Below are 21666 nucleotides of genomic sequence, written 5' to 3' on the forward strand. Positions count from 1 at the left end.
TTGTTTACAAATAGTTGTATGTACTAGGGTTGTAAGAGGTACGATCGGAATCGGCAGCCTATGTACAATAAGTCGCAGCTAAACCAAGCTTTTTGTGTATATCCCCTGTCGCTCGCTGCTCAAGTATAATACTACGAACCACACGGGGGTATACAATGTTCACTTACATCTGCGCTAGGTGAGCTTTACTTCTTTAATACTTTGTTTACCTTCTCATTTAATTTATTGCTCTTCAAAGCTCAGCTTTGGGCGCTTAACGCATGAGTCCAAAATTTATGTATAAGCGAAATGATTTTTGTTTTGGTTTTACTTTTATTATCACTATTATCTCTTTCAGCTCTGAGGGGTTGTGCTACATTTGGCAAATGGTTTTGTTTTGTTTTCCCTGAACATATTTTTCTTCATATACAAAGCGCATGATGGTTTTGACATTGCTGTCTGTAGTCATATTAGTGGTGTTGGTGGTGGTGTTGAGATAGCGACGACGTAATTGGGATGCTTTGGTGGTTGCACGACCGCGCTATTTAACTGGAGTGTCAAAGAATTATAAAAACAGTTTATTCAACCAAACGTTGGAGTTTAGATTGAATTACACGACGCGCTAGCCGCTTTAAGTGGATTGTATTGCAAAACGGACTGAAATTTTTGAATTTCCCTTTTTCAATTGCGTATTTTCGTCAAGGCCGTGCGCCGATTGCTGCGCCGAAGTTGTAAATTTAGTGATAAGTAGGTCCGGGGAACCATGCGGATCCAGCGGAATCTAGTGGTAATTTCTTTTTAAATAAGCAAGAAGTTATTTTATTGAACTTAGTGATGCAATTAATGCGTGATATTTGTAATATCAAACTGTGTTGACTTCAAAAGTGGTTTTTGATAAAATGTTGAATATAAAAAACATTTAATGATAACAACAAAGAAATTCATTTGAACTGTGATTAACATAGAAAAATCTGAAAAGACAACGAATGCTTTAAAAATTACTAAGTAAAATGATTCCATTAAAACCTTGATCATCGATGTTCGACCTTACTCACTTCGATGTGTATTTAACATCAATTCATTGTGCCAACCAACAACTAACTAATCATCCTCAAATGTGCCAATTTATGTATGTAGCTCGCCTGCATGTTTGTACGCCTCGTTGGTCAAGCAAATTTACAATTGAAATGTAGTAGCAACTTTTATAAATAAAAACAATTAATAATTACACGAGTGTATGTTTCGCCTTTCCTTTGTGAGCTCATTTTAATTTAATTGCCAACATTTTTCTGCGCATTTTTTTTGTCTATTTAAAATTCACTTCCAGCTTGAAAAATATGCGGCTTTTGGACCCTGTGTATTTCCGTAATAAATGTAATAGGAAGCAAATGCTTCTTGTGATTTTTTTGTTTACGTTTTGCCATATTCAACTAAGATGCGTGTACTCAAATGCGCGTAACAGTAGCCGTTGTGATTTTTGACAAAAGACTTAAGCAACAAACTTGATTTGATTTTTCTGGCTATTCTGACAGTGATTTTGTTGTTATTGTAATAGTGGTATTATGTATATTTTGATAAGGGTAGTGAAGAATTAGATGTACCCAACAAACATGATTCTTTATTGTTCTTCAAATTAATGTCTGGAAGTACATCAAACCTGAATTTTATATCAAAAATAAACAAGTAAGGAAGGTTAAGTTCGGGTGTAACCGAACATTACATACTCAGTTGAAAGCTATGGTGACAACATAAGGGAAAATAACCATGTAGGAAAATGAATCGAGGGAAACCCTGGAATGTGTTTGTATGACATGCGTATCAAATGAAAGGCATTAAAGAGTATTTTATGAGGGAGTGGGCCATAGTTCTACAGGTGGACGCCATTTAGGGATATAGCCATAAAGGTGGATCAGGGTTGACTCTAGAATGCGTTTGTAAGATATGGGTATCAAATGAAAGACGTTAATGAATATTTTAAAAGGGAGTAATCCTTAGTTCCATAGGTGTACGCCGTTTCGAGATATCGCCATAAAGGTGGACCAGGGGTGACCCTAGAATTTGTTTGTACAATATGGGCATCAAACGAATGGTGTTAATGAGTATCTTAAAAGGGAGTGTGCCTTAGTTCTATAGGTGGATGCCGTTTCGAAATATCGCCATAAAAGTGGACCAGGGGTGACTCTAGAATGTGAACGATATGGGTATCAAATTAAAGGTATTAATGAGGGTTTTAAAAGGAAGCGGTGGTTGTTGTATAGGTGGTCGCCTTTTCGAAATATCGCCATAAAGGTGGACTAGGGGTGACTCTAGAATGCATTTGTACGATATGGCTATCAAATGAAAGGCGTTAATGAGTATTTTAAAAGGGAGTAATCCTTAGTTCCATAGGTGGACGCCGTTTCGAGATATTGCCATAAAGGTGGACCAGGGGTGATCCTAGAATTTGTTTGTACAATATGGGTATCAAAAGAAAGGTGTTAATGAGTATTTTAAAAGGGAGTAATCCTTAGTTCCATAGGTGGACGCTGTTTCGAGATATCGCCATAAAGATGGACCAGGGGTGACCCTAGAATTTGTTTGTATAGTATGGGTATCAAACGAAAGTTGTTAATGAGTATTTTAAAAGGGAGTGGGCCTTAGTTCTATAGGTGGAGGCCGTTTCGAAATATCGCCACTAAGGTGGACCAGGGGTGACTCTAGAATGTGTTTGTACGATATGGGTATCAAATTAAAGGTATTAATGAGGGTTTTAAAAGGGAGTGGTGGTTGATGTATAGGTGGTCGCATTTTCGAGATATCGCCATAAAGGTGGACCAGGGGTGACCCTAGAATTTGTTTGTACAATATGGGTATCAAAAGAAAGGTGTTAATAACTTTTTTAAAAGGGAGTAATCCTTAATTCTATAGGTGGACGCCGTTTCGAGATATCGCCATAAAGGTGGACCAGGGGTGACTCTAGACTTTGTTTGTGCGATATGGGTATCAAATGAAAGGTGTTAATGAGTATTTTTAAAAGGGAGTGGGCCTTCGTTCTATAGGTGTTCGCCTTTTCGAGATATCGCCATAAAGGTGGACCAGGGGTGACTTTAGAATATGTTTGTACGATATGGGTATCAAATGAAAGGTGTTAATGAGTATTTTAAAAGGGCGTGGGGCTTAGTTCTATAGGTGGACGCCTTTTCGAGATATCGCCATAAAGGTGGACCAGGTGTGACTCTAGAATGAGTTTGTACGATATGGGTATCAAATTAAAGGTATTAAGGAGAGTTTTAAAAGGGAGTGGTGGTAGTTGTATATGTGAAGGCGTTTTCCAGATATCGACCAAAATGTGGACCAGGGTGATTCAGAACATTATCTGTTGGATACCGCTAATTAATTTATATATGTAATACCTGCCAAGATTTTAAGGGTTTTTTATTTCGCCCTGCAGAACTTTTTCATTTTCTTCTACTTAATATGGTAGGTGTCACAACCATTTTATAAAGTTTTTTTTAAAGTTATATTTCGCGTCAATAAAACAATCCAATTACCTTTCAATGTTTCATCCCTTTTTTCGTATTTGGTATAGAATTATGGCATTTTTTTCATTTTTCGTAATTTTCGATAACAAAAAAGTGAGCGTGGTCATAGTCGGATTTCGTTCATTTTTCATACGAAGATAAAGTGAGTTCAAGTAAGCACGTGAACTAAGTTCATTAAAGATATGTCGATTTTTGCTGAAGTTATCGTGTTAACGCCCATGCGGAAGGACAGACGGACGACTGTGTATAAAAACTGGGCGAGGCATCAACCGATTCCGCCCATTTTCACAGAAAACAGTTAACGTCATAAAATCTATTCCCCTACCAAATTTCAAAAGGATTGGTTAATTTTTGTTCGACTTATGGCGTTAAAAGTATCCTAGACAAATTAAATGAAAAAGGGCGGAGCCACGCCCATTTTGAAATTTTCTTTTATTTTTGTATTCTGTTGCACCACATCATTACTGGAGTTGAATGTTGACATAATTTACTTATATACTGTAAAGATATTAAATTTTTTGTTAAAATTTTACTTTAAAAAAATTTTTTTTTAAAGTGGGCGTGGTCCTTCTCCGATTTTGCTATTTTTTATTAAGCGTACATATAGTAATAGCAGTAACGTTCCTGCCAAATTTCATTATGATATCTTCAACGACTGCCAAATTACAGCTTGCAAAACTTTTAAATTACCTTCTTTTAAAAGTGGGCGGTGCCACGCCCATTGTCCAAAATTTAATAATTTTCTATTTCGCGTCATAAGTTCAACTCACCTACCAAGTTTCGTCGCTTTATCTGTCTTTTGTAATGAATTATCGCACTTTTTCGGTTTTTCGAAATTTTCGATATCGAAAAAGTGGGCGTGGTTATAGTCCGATATCGTGCATTTTAAATAGCGATCTGAGATGAGTGCTCAGGAACTTACGTATTAAATTTCATCAAGATACCTCAAAATTTACTCAAGTTATCGTGTTAACGGACGGACGGACGGACGGACATGGCTCAATCAAATTTTTTTTCGATCCTGATTATTTTGATATATGGAAGTCTATATCTATCTCGATTCCTTTATATATGTACAACCAACCGTTATCCAATCAAACTGAATATACTCTGTGAGCTCTGCTCAACTGTGTATAATTAAAACTAAAATTAAAAGTCGAACAGAATTTAAAACAAAAATAAAAATAAAGCGTATTTAAATAAATAAAATTCAAAAAATTTAAAATCGAAATGCACTACTGAAAAAAAATTAAGGGATCAAAAAAAAATTCAAATTTTGTGGCAATTTTCAATAGATCGTAACGTCGAGCGAAATTGCCGCACAGGAAACCATGATACGCCTTGATCGGTCTTCGATTAAAAACAAGTAAGGAAGGCTAAGGTCGGGTGTAACCGAGCATTACATACGGAGCTGCCAAATTACAGCTTGCAAAACTTTCAAATTACCTTCCTTTAAAAGTTGGCGGTGCCACGCCCATTGTCCCAAATTTTAGTAATTTTCAATTCTGCGTCATCTGATCAACCCACCTACCAAGTTACATCGCTTTATCCGCCGTTGGTAATGAATTATCGGCCTTTTTGGGTTTTCCGAAATTTTCGATATCGAAAAAATTGGCGTGGTTATAGTCCGATTTCGTGCATTTTAAATAGTGATCTGAGATGAGTGCCCAGGAACTTACATACCAAATTTCATTAAGATACCTCAAAATTTACTCAAGTTATCATATTTACGGACAGACGGAACGACGGACGGACGGACGGACATGGCTAAATGAATTTCTTTTTTCACCCAGATCATTTTGATATATAGAAGTCTATATCTACCTCGATTAGTTAATGCCGTTACGGAGTACCGTTATGCGAACAAAATTAATATACTTTGTGATCTCTGCTCAGCTGAATACAAAAAGGAATTTTTTGTCTTGGATTATCGATAACTCAGCAACCAATGATTGCACAGTAACTTAAAAGTGGCTTTCTAGAACTTGAGCGCATTATTTATAACAACTATTCATTACTTTTCCGAAACATTTTTTTCTATTTTTCACATGAATTTGAGAATGCAACTAAAAAGAACTTTTAGTAATTTTTTGGAAAATCATGCGCTGGATCGAAAAAACTAAGGAAGCCACTAATGTAAAGTATGCATTTTACAGTTCAATATGTCCACAAAAATCATACAAAGAGCCAAAATAATCTAGCTAGCCATATTGTTGTTTCACTCTATCGAACTAATGGATTGCCTTACACTCACCTGAACCGCAACTGCATGTTGACTGTAACCTAAGTCAATAAAAGTCAATATCCGAGCAACTTCCACCTCCGATAAATCTCGTATAACCACGACAAAAAATCAAAAAGAGACAAATTTTCAATTTAGACGAGAGTACTTAAAAAGCGCGGGCTCCAAACTAGACACTTGGAGCTGCAACTTCCTCTTTCTAGATTAGTTGTACGACCATGTATCGCGATGTTACGGCTTGTTGAAAATTTCACAAAAGTTTTGAGCTTTTTTTGATCTCTTAATACTAAAATAAGAACTTTAAATTTTTGTCTACATAAAAAGATGTTTATGTATGTACAAACAAAAATAAACGAAAATTAAAAAAAAAAAAAACAAGTATATTTTGGAAGAAAATCAACTAGTTTTATTAAATAATGCAATCATTCCAAAATACCAAATTCAAACTCGTTTCAAAATAAATAATAACCGCCTTAGAGAAATAAAAATAAATTTTAAAATGTAAATAAAAAAATAAAAAATTTTAATTCGAACAAAAATAAAAGAAAATGGATATAAGGAAAATTTTTAAAAAAAGCTATAACAAATGTAAAAATAAAAATGCTCACCATTTGTGAATTTAAAAAAAATAAAATTCAAAGCTATTTAAAAATAAGCAAACACCGCCATAAAAAATAAAAATGAATAAAAAAAATAAAAAAAATTGGAAGTTTAAATAATTCTATAAATCAATAAAAAAGACAAATCTAAATTCAAGGAAATTCAATTTAAATTTAAAGGAAAATATAAAAAATAATTGGAAGTTTAAAACAAATAAATATATAAATCAATAAAAATTCAAACGCGAATACAGGTAAGTTAATTAAAATTCGCAATTAAATAATAAAAAAAAACGAAATAAAAGCAAATGTAAAAATTAAAATATAAAAACTTTAAAGGTTATGCACCAATAATACAAATTAAATTAAAAAAATTTAATAAAAAAAAAAGAAATAGGTTAAATTAAAAAATTAGCACATTTCACAAAACTTTTATAAAAACAGAAATGAAAAAGTAAATAATGAATATAAATAAATAAATAGTATAAATTACAAGAAATAATTCAGCATGGAATGGTAAAATAACACCAAAAATTATTTAAGGTAAAAAATGCACAAAAAAGGAATATGCATAATATATAAAAAAGGATTATAAATTAAGAAAATATAAACTTCAAATTTTACAAAAAATTAATAAGCATTTAAATGAAAATTTTAAATTTAGAAATGCGAAGGGCTTAATTATATAAAACAAATGAAACACAAAATAAAAAACAGCAAATAAAGAACAAATTTTTTAATTAAAATTAAACTTTGGAAACAAAAACTACAAAAGAATTAAAAAAAATATTACACAAAAAATAAAAACGCATATTCTTTTAAATGTTAACAAAAGACACTATTTAAAAAAAAAAAAAAACAGTTTAGTTTAAAAGCACTTAATTTAAAACAAAAAATTAAAGCTGAAATATACTAAAGCGTTAAGAGATAAAAATAAAAATAAAAAAAAATTTATGGAACTAAAAATTGATGAAGTATAATTCGCAATGTTATAATACAAAAGTGGAAATTAACGAAAAGTTGAAAATAAAATGTATAAGCTCAAACACAAATAAAACAACTGAAGCTGAAAAACTTAAAAAAAAACCACAACAAATTAAAAAGGGAAGGAAATTTTAAAAAAACGAGTAACAAAAATAAAAAAATAGAAAAAAATCTTTAAGTTGTAAGAAACAAAAATTATAAAAAGTTTAATTAATCGCAAAAAGTTAAGAAAAAAAGCAATTGTATGAAAATGATAATATACACAAACCATATCTTCAATAGAAAAATTTACACTGAAATCAAAATACTACAAACTAAAAAAATGTAAATTAAACTTTACTTAAGCAAAATTCGAAATAAAAATGAAAAAAAAAATTATGAAGAAGTAAAATTTAGTAAATTCAATTCAAATTTATGAAGAAAATAAAAACAACTTGATTTAAATTTTGCAAAAATATAAAAACAGAATAAATAAAAATTAAAAATATAATTTAGAAAAATTATCGTAAAATAAGAAAACAAAAAAACAAAAACTTGCATTTGAAAAAATCACGTTTGACTAGCACGAAAAAATACATTAATAATCACTTGATTCTTTAAAAAATTAGAATTTTGCAAAAAACGTTTCCAAAGCAACTTTTTCACAATCTAAATCGCCGTTACCGCTACATCGCCATCTCCATATCAAAATCCTGTGCCCAATTCCAACTCCTTCTCAACCTCCATCATCATCTCGGCCTACATCCCCATCCGCAATTTCATCCAAATCAAAATCTTAGTCTTCATTCCCAGCTCTATCTGCAACCCCATCTTCTGATTAATTTTCACTTCGAAGTACACTTACTTTCCCACTTTCAATAATGTCACTGCTACATCTTCATAATCATCTTCTTCTCCATCTCGACATACCCTACCCCTTATTTTACCTGCGCTTTGTTTTCATCTGCACTACCGCCACATTATTTATCTCTATCTTGAACTCAATACCCGCCTCTATCTCTATCTCAATCTCAATCTACATTAACTTTCATCCCCGACTTTGTTTCCATTTCTGTCTTCCCCATTTCTGTGCTGATTTCCATTTCAAACTTTCCGTGTTGCTATTTGAAAATGTGTCGATTACAACTACCTTTGGGCTCACTGTCTATCCACCATTGGAATCTCCTTACAAATCTGTGTATTAGCATCATAACTATGTTCCGCGTGAAAGTTTCACCGTGTCTAAAACGTTGCTCTCCACCCCCTTTTCTTGTTCTTTAGGCATTACGTTGTCATCTCTCTCCAACTTTTCTTTTATCATACTCCTTCTTCTAGCGTTGACGCAAGAGATTCCGATATTTCGCTGTATGTCTAATATATTCTTTACCTTTCTGATATCTGATAGTCAGTCCATCAGTAACACAACTTTTTTCTTTTGGAAATCAGTTCAAAGAGGCGATAGCTGACTTGAACTGGCTATGCTGAGAGTGCTGACTCTACATATTCAGGGTTTTTACACCATATCACGAAGATATCTATCTAGATAAGAAAGTCTCTGCCTTGCCAGAGCGACACATTCGAAGATAATTTTAACCAGCATTTCATTCTCCACCTCACAAAGCGACAGATTTGTGTATCGGATAGATTTAATTTACTTAGGTGATAACGTAGGCCACAGTTTCCCATATAGTACCCAGTGAGAGTTTGTACGTCCTAACTGCTAAGATTTATGAGTTTCGCTAAACTCTTGTTACTGGGAGTATAAATAATTTGGCCTGCATTTGCCCTGGGCATTCAACCCAGTGTTGTCTGAACTGCCTTGTTTCCCAGTTACTTATGGTTTCCCTAGTGTGTGCCTTTGTGAGTCCACAAAACGGCTCTAAAACATAGAATGCTGCTAAAGTTAGAAGTAATTGTGTAAGACCACAATGAGAATAATCCTCGAGGATAAGCTTCCTCAAGATATTCTCTACCGAAAACTTCGATTGCATGGATTTCTACCTGAAAAATAATGGGGTAGCATCCCATTGCACAGTGTTTCGTGTAGAACAAGCTAGCTGGACAAAATTATTTTCTGATAATTTCAGTTTCATATGTAGTTATTTATTACAAGTATAATATTTTTTCAGCCATATGTGCCTTTTTTTTATTTTTTTTCCTAAAATTTTACTCCTTTTTACTTTACTTTACTACTTACTGATCAAGGAAAAAGTTATAGCGTAAGTTTTCTTTTATAATCATGTTACCATCATTCATGTCATTCGATGAGTCACTTGTGGGATAGTCATGAGCATCTTTACTGTAAAAGCTTGAAACAACTGGGGCATTTATTGACTCCTCAACATTATCGGAGGACAGTAAATGTAAGACTTCTGAAGTCAGGCTTTTAAATTTTTTCTTGGGTATCTCTCTTAAGCTGTTAACTAAGGGATCCGATATTATAAGTAACATATTCATAAAATCTCTATTCGTGGCTACACGCGTCTGCTTTTGTGTGTTATCATCCATGAATCGTCTCAAATCTTTATTACGGGCTTCCTGTGCTTCTTCAGAAAGTTGACCAATAGGCACAATTGCTGATTTTATAATATCAGTACTATGCACTAAGATTTTATGAACTGTAGCAGATCTTTGGATATCGGCATTATACCCAGATGCTAATGCACTAAGGAGAGTATCGAATCTGTTGATGAGCGTTACATCCAATCCCGTAATCTCATCACTAGCCTCCGAATTTTCGAAAAACCTTCGAGCAGTATTACCATCATTGGCATTGCCGAATCCTGGTTTCGGTTGATCTACTACCAATCCAAGTTCACTTTTAAATTTATTCTGGATTTCGTTGGAACGTTGCTTAACACTCTCTTTATCTGCCTCATTCCTAAGTTGCCATTTTTTTACTTCGAGGCGATAACTTATGTGAAGCAAGCATTCTAAACATCTTATCCAGGCATGGAGAGTATACAAGCCAAAACCAAGTTGCTAAAATTAAACGTTCAACAGTTTTATTTAATATGGCTTGAACTTTAATCTCAGCACTTGTTTCACCCACATCAATCTCATTTCGCTAGCATTCTGTCTTAGCTTTTCTTAAACTATAAAATAATGGATAAACCTTATGGCCTTGATACTCCACTTCCGAGTCGTTTTGTACCCATGAATCGCCGACTTGCTGTCTACATAGTATGCCAAAGCTTCTACACTGCTCAAGCATCTTGCACCTTGCTCACATGTTACATTGTTCGTCGTTTTTTGTGTGGTTTTTTGTGAACTTTTTATAATATTAGCAATATTCCTGTTGCCGGACATCCGCGTTGATACTTCTGCTGCATAAACTAACTCATCAGCACTTCTGGATTGTAGTAGCACGTTCGCTCGACGACGTTTGGTCTTTTGACTGGAAAGCAGAAAGTCCTTCTGTGGTCTTCCGGGTCCTGGGTTACCTGAAGACGAAGCTGGTTGCTCTGATGGCAACCTTGAATCCATAGTAATTGTAAACTTGAAATCTGTTCCCGAAAGCCACTCCGAGTTTTTATTACAAAATCGCTCCCGAGGTTTTCCAGAGCTGTTCCATTTCTCATCGATGTTGGACGAATATTTTGAAATTTGTTGACTTAAATTTCTTAACGAATGCTCAGCTACTTCTCTTAAATCAGCCTTAAGTAAAATACAACTCAATTAATCCTTATTTCTCGATTCTTTCGAATATTTCAACCAAATTTCAAAAAACTCCATTCTTGGTATGGTTAATACCCAGCCTACAAAAAAAAATTAAAAATAGATGTGCAAAGAATTCGCAATGGGTTTTCTTTCGACTATTAGAAAATACTTGGGACTATAACACATGTAACACTTGGTGCGGTGGCACGCAGGTACATATAACTTTTCCCTTTCTTAATTTAAAAATGTAGGTAAAAAGTACCTTTTCTTCCTAATAACGGAATCTGAAATATATTAAAAATAATCTAATTGCGAAAAGATTACTATTAAAAAATTCAACTTACCTTAGAGCTTAGAATCCATCAAAAAAATTATGTAAAAGTGTTTAATTAAAAGTATTAAAAAAAAAATAAATGTAAGGCGCGATAACCTCCGAAGAGATCTAAGGCCGAGCTTCTCTTCCAATTTGCGTCGTGCTCCTCTTGATTTTTCCCTACAAATTGGCCGGACGGGACCTACATGTTTTATGCCGACTCCGAACGGCATCTGCAAGGCAGATGAGTTTTCACTGAGAGCTTTTCATGGCAGAAATACAATCGGAGCGCTTGCCAGACACTGCCGAGGGGCGACCCCGCTTAGAAAAATTTTCTTCTAATTGAAAAATCTTATTTCTAAAATTTTGATGTTGCTTTGCCCGGGAGTTGAACCCAGGGCATACGGTGTGATAGGCGGAGCACGCTACCATCACACCACGGTGGCCGCCATAAAAGTATTATGAAAGTAATATTCAACACTATTTTTGTAAATTGAACAACGCAAATTACGGCCACTCCTGCTTACTTACTTCAATTACTCAAGATATAATAAGCGGAAAAAAACAAATGTGTGCAAAAGTCCCGTTATTTTGTTGTTTTCTTTCATTTTCCATTACAATATTCTTGGAATAAAAATTTTGTTTTTGTCCAGTTTGTTCTACACGGAACACTGTGCATTGGTATCGATTTATTTAAATGCGGCCCATAGATTCTAGCTCCCATTTTTTTGTCATAAAATTTTCATCCATCCGTGAACCAGACTGCTGGGTCAGGATCACTATATGAATTACCTGTTTTCCAAAGACTTCTGCCCATAATGGACACAAAAAATTCCCCGAAATTCGGAGCGTAGGGGCTATTGCATTCGTAGCTGCAGAACGCGATTTCGTATGAATTTTCTCATTACTTTAATATGCCTTGTCATGTTTCCGTTCCTTAGGTCAAAGAAATTTTGATGTCTTAGAACAGCAGGGGTATTCTCATCGCACCCGTTATGCCAATACAAACTAGTCGATGCACAGTGGTCGGTTTTATATGGAGTTGGTGGCCAAAAATACTTCCAGTAGAGATATCAAAGTGAAACTTTGGTCACGGCTTTACAAATATGTGAGAATTATTTTTTTCATAAAATTGGTGCGGGTGATGCTTTCATACCGACACACAACCACCCACTTTCACCGCATGCATACATACAGTAAGTAGATGTGGGGGGAAAAGTGGTAAGATGTGTCTATCGCAAATACAATGTTTAATAGGATTAATTGAAGAAATTAAAGTTATTAAAAGATCTTGCATACATAACAATAACAAAAGAACAAACATACGCAAAATTTACATTTGCATATCGTCGACTGGATAAAATACTGTCGTATGTTACATGTGAGCACATACAGCATACGACAATAATTTATCAAGGTGACGCTAAGGTGAGCTGATATTAAAACTTTAGAGTCCTAAAACTTCGACTAGTAATAAGATATAAGTCCCGACGTGATGATCGGTGAGGAACCCAACTGAAATTGAAATATTTTTGCAAATAAACACTAATAAAGGCACTGGTGAAATTTTAAATAACAAAAAAACACTAAAATTATTTCAAAATTAAGTAAATACCTTTGACTTCAACATTCATTTCCATTTATTTCAATAAAACAATATTTTATGTATTTTTAATTAGCTTAAGCTTGCACTTTATTTTTAACTTGCAAACAGTGCAAAAACCAACTAATACCATAGCCTCACTTTTGAAGCTATTCTTAAATAGTACAGTTCAAATACAACAAAAACAAATATACCTACCCAAACAGCCTTTTGTTCTAATAAGAGATACTAATGACACATTTGGTGACAAATTTTTCACTTTGGCTTTTTTATTTTTGGCCTATGGAACCGACCACTGTCCGTTGATAACACAGGTGGCTATTGGCTTCACAACAGTATCAAATTTCCGATGTACCATCATGGGAGATAGCACCCAGGTTTGGCATAGAGTCGAGTACAAGCAAAGAAATGTTGTTGTTGTTGTAGCAGTGCTTCGCCCCATTCAATAGGCGCGACCGATCACAAATTGTCATCAATATCCTCTCACGGTGTCCAAAGAAACTTGCAGTTTCAACAGGGGAGGACCATATTGAGGGGTGTTAGAGGCGTTGGTTCCACATTACAATTGAAGAGATGGTTGGCGTCATGTGGGGAAACATAAGCAAAGAAATGTCTTATTGCCTTGTTTAAGGTGCCATCTAGATAAGCGTTCCACGTGTGGGCTCTGTTCAGTGTAAGCTCAAGGTATTTTGCTTCCTTCGATTTTGGTTCCACCCAGAGATGGTCTAACATGCATAGTTTTCTTCTTTGTGTAAAAATTCAGTCCTACAGTCCTTTGGTATCACACGACCTTTCAATTATGCGCAGGCCTTATTACATGCGATTAGATATTGTTTCCTCGTACAGCCCTGTGATGAAGGTTACTGAGTCATCTACATCTGATTATTTACTCCGGTGTTGCATTTGATTTACAACTTTTGTTATATCTTTTATTGCAGCATCATTTGTGTTCATGCATTTACTTAATCATATGTATACATACTTCTTTGAGTAGATATGTACCCTCTCCCAAACTTATACAATTATACAAGTATATAACACTTTCACTATCTGTGAGACGCCGGCATGCAATTAGTACTTTGTTTGCTTCCCTCTTTGGCCGCTTATGTGCATATATGTATATGTACCTGCATACAATATAGCACATAAATAATAAATATATACAACGCACGATTTTCAAACATTTTTATTTACGATATCACTAAGCACATACATACATATGTACATGGATATAAATTTAGTTGATTGCAAAAGTGTACTGCGTCATCGAACACATATCTCACTACTCACCTCTATTACTAACTTGCCTGCATATTTCGTAACTCTTCCGCCATGTTATTCATACCAATCTAATTGGAAACTTGCCCATCTACTTGTATGTCATTTTTGCCTCCTACTGTAAATGTACGATAATAAATTTTTTTGTTGCTTAATATTTTCCTTTTCACAAGCATAAATATCAAAATTAAAAGAAAAAATTTGCATTTACTTTCATTGCAACAAAATGCAGTTTTAAATTGTTGCAACATCAAGTTGCAGGAAATTGCCGTTAACTTAGATGGAAAATTTAAACACATACAGTTATGACGTGAGCGGCTTGCATTTCATGAGGTCTTTTTAAGTATTAGGTGTTATGTAACCCACACTACTACTTTTTTTAATTCCGATTGATCAAGTTCGTTGCTTAAGTCTTTTGTTAGTTTGTAAGTAAGCTTTTATATTTGGCAATAACATCTGCTTTTTAATTATCATATTCACAAATATTCCGCTTTATTGATGCATTAAATTAAAAATTAGAGCATCTTATATATGAATCGTTATTTAAATCAGTTCGCTAGGGCGGGATGACTCTTGCAAAGTAGTTCAGAAGTAATGATAACAGTACCTACAGCTTTTGCATTATCTCGCTGTAAATTTAAAGCTTTTAGCGAACTTTGCTTGTATATCGCTTTTTAGTTTTGTTTCGTCGGAATTTTACTTCTAGGGAGTTTATTTTCTAGCGTCTTCCAGAAAGTCTAGGCTATGAAGTGCACGCATGAACGCTCTGAGTAATATATCCTCAACTAATGTTATGAGATGCTCGAAGTACTTCAATTTTTTTTCAGAACCTCTTATAAATCCAAGAGTTCTGTAATCAAATACGTTGAATCTACATTCTGGAAAAAAAGAAAGCATCCATCCAAAATTTGGAAAGTAATTTAGAATAGAATTTTTCAGTGCGCTTTTAAATTATCCGAAGATAATTAGAGAAATTGTATGAGCATGAGCTACCGCCCCTCTCACAGCCAATAAAGCGCTGAAAACGTGACGCATTATCCTTCTTAGTTTTCAAACTATTCACATTGACAATCGCAAACGTTAAGGCTGATAAATTTGTTACTTCCTTGTGACGAAGAACGTCTTGAATTGGACTTCCTAGCGCCTTGGGAGCTTGCCTCCTACTCAGCTTCCACGGACATAGCGTGGCCAGCGAAGCCATTGTGTCTGAATGCGATTAACTTTGTTGATGTCTTCGAAAGGTAAACTCGCTAATGTTACCAAACCTCCCGTAGAACTTAGGCGAAACGCGAACGAAAAGTGACTTGCTGAGTCACATCTTCGTTTGCGGAGACATGGCTTTATTACTAAATTGATCATTTTGTCTAAAGTAGCATTTGTTGCCAAGAGCGATTTATTATTTTATATTGTTCTTGTAGAATCCCTAACGGTTGGAAATGATCCTTCCCAATTCTGACTTAGCTCGTGGTGTTGCTCCTTATATTTTGCATAGTCGTTTAAGTTTGACGTGAAAAAAAAAAGTGATACTAAGCGGCATATAGCAAATTTTCGTGCTATCGTAGGCGTTTTAAAATCAATAGTGATATTTGCCATTTCTTTTCACTGCCTTTTACCAACTTGCGAGTGCGAAAACTTTCCCCGTATTAAATTTAACAGGTCTTAAGCTGCACTCAAAAGGTGAAATCAGTTTGAACGAGGAAACCCTTTCTCTTTCCCTCAATTTTTTTCGCAATTTTGGCCTTTACTCTGTTCGCTAGTAGCTCAAGCTCTTTACACTCACGTCTCTCTGCGTCTACTTTTTTGTATTGAAAGGATGTCTCGCTTCCTTCTTCAACGACAGCATTCTTAAACTCCTCTCGTTGTATTTAAGCTCAACGGGGTGTGTATACAGCATCCTTTTTCAGCATCGGCAGGAAGTGATCTCAATCAGCTGCTGCGATACAGTCATACGACTCGATGTAGGAACTTCGAATCGTGCAAATATCCAAAGCACTGGAGGCATACCGTCTACATATCAAAACGTGGAACATCTTGTTGTATGTTTTTCGATCGATTGGCTGGGAATGAACCGGCGAAGACGATTAGACGAAAACTAAGTGCGTGCTATCGACTTGTTTTTCGTAGATTAATTGTTATCAATGATAACCTTAATCGACGGGTTATCAGTTTATAATCGGCATGTTTGTAGTCGGCGTGCTTTCGAAGAGTAATCGTTTTTTATTCGGTGTGTTAGAGCTTTGTAATTAGCGTGTTATCGAGTTGTTACCGTAAAGTTATCGGTTTGTTAATCACGCAATGTTATCGAGAACTTTTAAGTTTGTTTTAACAGATAAAGATAACAGTTCACCAAGTGGATATAAGACGATAATAATACAATGGCAAGCCGATGGCACGACAAAAACTAGCCAATAGCTTGAAGATGCCATTATGGATAACTACCCTGCAAAAATCGTTGGATCATGTGGTCCACTGGAGTACTTACCATTATACTCCACTGTAATGCGGCAATGGACCAACTCATGTTTCTACACGAACATATTGTAAGCCAATCATTGCTCGTTTTTAACGATTGTAAATACCTACACGATGTTTATTGGACTGTGGGTACACCATGGATTACTCTGATGTAATGTGGAGCTGGAGTATATGGTTCAGTCCTAGGACTTCGCAATGTTAATTGGACCATATTTTTTGTATGAATTGTGGTTAATTTTGGAGCACTCGGTTGGTCCATAGCGAGTACTCCATACATGCATGCATGGAGTAGTCGCGATTTTTGCAGGGTACCTAATATCAAACGTGTAACTCGTCGATATTGGTTGTTACCGTTAACAAGCTGGTGAAGCTCTTCTCTTATTTCCCGGCACGATACCGTCAAATCCTAAAAAAAAAAGTTCCGGAATGGGTCCGAAATCATCTCGTGAACAGTTGCGAAATACACTGTATACCGTAGAGTTATCGGTTTGTTTTTGAAGTTTTATTGGGTTGTTATCCTTAGCAGTGCTACCGACAGATCATAAGTATGTTATTAAACAGATACCGATAACAGTTCATTAAGTCGATAATAAGCCAATAACAAACTAGCCGATGGCTCGACATTTACAAGCCAGTAACTCGAAGATAATTCCGTTATCGATAACAACCTAACGTGAAACGCATAATTCGTCGATATCGGTTGTTACCGATTAGAAGCTGATGAAGCTCTTCTTTAATTTCATTGGATGGTACTGTAAAATCCTAAAAACAAAGTTCCGAAATGGGTCTGTAATAATTTCGAGAACAGTCTGAAACATTTCCGAAGCAACTCCGGAATGCCCCTGCAAATATCCTAAATAGTCCCAAAGTAGTACCCACAACATTACGTAAAGGTTTCGAATTTTATACAGAATGATTATCGGGCACAGAGTTTTAAAACTTTGCCACCTATTTAAAAACTGTTACAACTTTATTTATATATGCCAATAGCAGTATCAAACGAAAGCTATTTTCTAATGGAGTTACCTCTTAGGGTAGCCACCTAACCTAATTTTATCTATGCACTTGCATATCCCTTGAATTATTTAGCCAAAGTTAAGACAAGTTGAGCTAAGCTCGATCATCTCAATACTTATATTATAAAAATTGTTGCTTATTTTGTGCCAACAAAATCTTCGAAAGTCTGGAAAATATAAACGCTAAATGAAATTAAAGAAAAAAGAACTTTTTTAAAAATAAGCTTTTATTATTGGTTAATAAAATTAACTAAAAAGATATTGCTGAATTTTGATAGCCACAGTAGTACCCACACCATTAGGAAAAGGTTTCGAATTTTATACAGAATGATTATCGGGCACAGAGTTTTAAAACTTTGCCACCTATTTAAAAACTGTTACAACTTTATTTATATATGCCAATAGCAGTATCAAACGAAAGCTATTTTCTAATGGAGTTACCTCTTAGGGTAGCCACCTAACCTAATTTTATCTATGCACTTGCATATCCCTTGAATTATTTAGGCAAAGTTAAGACAAGTTGAGCTAAGCTCGATCATCTCAATACTTATATTATAAAAATTGTTGCTTATTTTGTGCCAACAAAATCTTCGAAAGTCTGGAAAATATAAACGCTAAATGAAATTAAAGAAAAAAGAACTTTTTTAAAAATAAGCTTTTATTATTGGTTAATAAAATTAACTAAAAAGATATTGCTGAATTTTGATAGCCACAGTAGTACCCACACCATTAGGAAAAGGTTTCGAATTTTATACAGAATGATTATCGGGCACAGAGTTTTAAAACTTTGCCACCTATTTAAAAACTGTTACAACTTTATTTATATATGCCAATAGCAGTATCAAACGAAAGCTATTTTCTAATGGAGTTACCTCTTAGGGTAGCCACCTAACCTAATTTTATCTATGCACTTGCATATCCCTTGAATTATTTAGGCAAAGTTAAGACAAGTTGAGCTAAGCTCGATCATCTCAATACTTATATTATAAAAATTGTTGCTTATTTTGTGCCAACAAAATCTTCGAAAGTCTGGAAAATATAAACGCTAAATGAAATTAAAGAAAAAGAACTTTTTTAAAAATAAGCTTTTATTATTGGTTAATAAAATTAACTAAAAAGATATTGCTGAATTTTGATAGCCTTGTAAGTACTTATTATTGTAAAAAATTTAATGAGCTGATAGGCCTTAGTTAAATAAAACACAATATTTAAAGTTGTGTTTTAGTTTTACTTCGTCGAGATTTCGATTTCAGTCTGAAATCATCTTCAGGACTGTCAAACACATAGAAAAAAAAGGACTATTAGAATAATATTCTATTTTGCATATAGGTATATAATAAAGGAACTTACACATATGACTATGTTTGATCGACTGATCAGATGTTCAAAAATTAAGTATAATAAAGCATAAGAACGAAAGTAAACAATATAAAATACCGCAAGTATAAACAAATTTTTGCAATAACAATAATACATAGGACAAAGAACAATAAGACAGAAAAAAATGCATGAGCCATAACTATGGTGTTTAGTTGTTGTCATTGGATAGATTTTTAGCGGGATGTTGGCTGGACGCTGTTTGAATTTGCTGAGCACCGTTAAGCTTGCACTGCATGTTGTTGTTGTTTCAGCAATAGATGTCGATATGCATATGCACATTGGTCGGTGTCGCTTTTAAAATTCATTCTCTTATCATTAGGTGTGCTCATAATATGGAGCATTTCCAAAGTAAAACGCTTATTATAATGTTTCTCAATATCCAAAATAGAAACATTTTTGAAGTCAGGATAGTGACCAGTATCCTTACAATGCGCTGTCAAGGCCGGCTTATTGTCCGAAGCATTGTTTCTAAGCTTTATATTGGACTTATGACCGGAAATCCTTGTCTTTAGCTTTAATTTGGTTGTCCCCACATATACCTTATCGCATAAGTGGGACCCGTCACCGTTGCATGGAATTTTATAAATGATGTTGGATTTCTCATCTTTCGAGATTATGTCCTTAGTATTGCTGTAAACCTATCGTAACGTATTGTTATATGTGAACGCTAGTGTAATTTTCTCTTTATCATATAATTGCGATGTCTTTGTTCTCTCCGATATTCCTGGAACATATACTATAGACTTGTATATTTTACTTTTCGTTTCACATGTTACCTCATCATTAGAGGTTCTAATTTTGAAATTTGGTATGAGTTTGTTGATGAGATTACTGGGGAATTAATTTTCTTCTACAGTTTTCTTTATAATCGCAATATTCTTTCCGTGGTATATTCTGTCGCTAATAGTGAGCACCCTACTGATGAAGTTTTTGGCTGTATTTAAAATTGTTTTCCTTTCATGGTGTGAGTTGTAGTTAATTAATCTTCCCGAAGCTGTGGGTTTTTTGTACCAGTCAAAATATATTTTATTGTTGTGCGTGTTTATTAGCGTGTCAAGGTATGGTAGTTGACCGTCTTTTTCGACCTCCACTGTAAATCTGATGTTCTTGTTTTAGCTGTTGAGTTCCTTCAGCATATTCTCTACTTCATCCGTTTTGACAATCGCAAATAAATCATCTACATATTTAGTTAGTAGGCGTGGTTTACATTTGGCTTCCATCTCAAATCTTGTTAGCAGCTCTTCCATGACGATGTCTGCTATGACCGGGGAGGCTGGGGAACCCATGGGCATTCCTGTCCGTTGTTCATATATCTTTTCATTGTATTTGAAATATCTATTCTCCTTTATACAAAATTTGACAATCGTTAAAAAAAAGTTCCCTTGTTAACGTTGTGTAATCTTTTATTTCATCCCACTTTGAAGAAATTATTTCCAAGGCCACATCAACTGGAATGCTTGGGAACAGGGAGACTACGTCGAAGGACACCAAGCATTCATCATCATATATGTACGTGCCCCCCACTTTGTTTTTAAATTGTGTCGAGTTCTTGACATTATACTTGGACGACATAGTAACATTTTCAAGAATTTTCACGACATATTTACATAAATTGTATGACGGGGAGTCAATCGAGGAGCATATAGGACGTACAGGCATTGTAAGGATACTGGTCACTATCCTGACTTCAAAAATGTTTCTATTTTGGATATTGAGAAACATTATAATAAGCGTTTTACTTTGGAAATGCTCCATATTATGAGCACACCTAATGATAAGAGAATGAATTTTAAAAGCGACACCGACCAATGTGCATATGCATATCGACATCTATTGCTGAAACAACAACAACATGCAGTGCAAGCTTCATGGTGCTCAGCAATTTCAAACAGCGTCCAGCCAACATCCCGCTAAAAATCTATCCAATGACAACAACTAAACACCATAGTTATGGCTCATGCATTTTTTTCTGTCTTATTGTTCTTTGTCCTATGTATTATTGTTATTGCAAAAATTTGTTTACACTTGCGGTATTTTCTATTGTTTACTTTCGTTCTTATGCTTTATTATACTTAATTTTTGAACATCTGATCAGTCGATCAAACATAGTCATATGTGTAAGTTCCTTTATTATATACCTATATGCAAAATAGAATATTATTCTAATAGTCCTTTTTTCTGTTTGTGTTTGACAGTCCTGAAGATGATTTCAGACTGAAATCGAAATATCGATGAAGTAAAACTAAAATACAACTTTAAATATTGTGTTTTATTTAACTAAGGCCTATCAGCTCAAAAATTTTTTTATAATAACAAGTACTTACAAGGCTATCAAAAATCATCAATAAGGTTTTTTTTCTTTAATTTTATTTTTTACTTTTTAATTCGTTTTATTAACAAGTAATAGAAGCTTGTTCTTAGAAAAGCTTTTTTCTTAAATTTAATTTAAATATGAATTTTTTTTAATTTTTAGTAGGGTAAAATATTGTTTAAATTAGTTACGTAATCTTTACTTAGTTATTTGTAACTTTTCTCATCCTATCCATTTCTTTTAATGCATCAACATTACAAGGTTTGAACAGTCAAGTTCTTCTATTCGAGTGTTAACTACCTTAAAATCATATTTTATTTTGACTT

General features: G+C 34.2%; 1 protein-coding gene across 1 annotated transcript in view; it reads left to right on the plus strand.

The window, feature by feature from the left end:
• The first annotated feature begins 550 nt into the window (after positions 1-550).
• Positions 551-21666, plus strand: part of LOC137247084 (uncharacterized) — a 37934-nt gene continuing 16818 nt past the window's right edge. The window contains exon 1 of the mRNA XM_067778150.1: positions 551-766. Coding sequence (XP_067634251.1) covers positions 743-766 — 24 coding nt within the window. The 5' untranslated portion in view covers positions 551-742. The remainder of the gene's footprint in view (positions 767-21666) is intronic.

The sequence above is a fragment of the Eurosta solidaginis genome, chromosome 3 (genome assembly GCF_040869045.1).
Source record: "Eurosta solidaginis isolate ZX-2024a chromosome 3, ASM4086904v1, whole genome shotgun sequence".
Classification (NCBI taxonomy): Eukaryota; Metazoa; Arthropoda; class Insecta; order Diptera; family Tephritidae; genus Eurosta; species Eurosta solidaginis.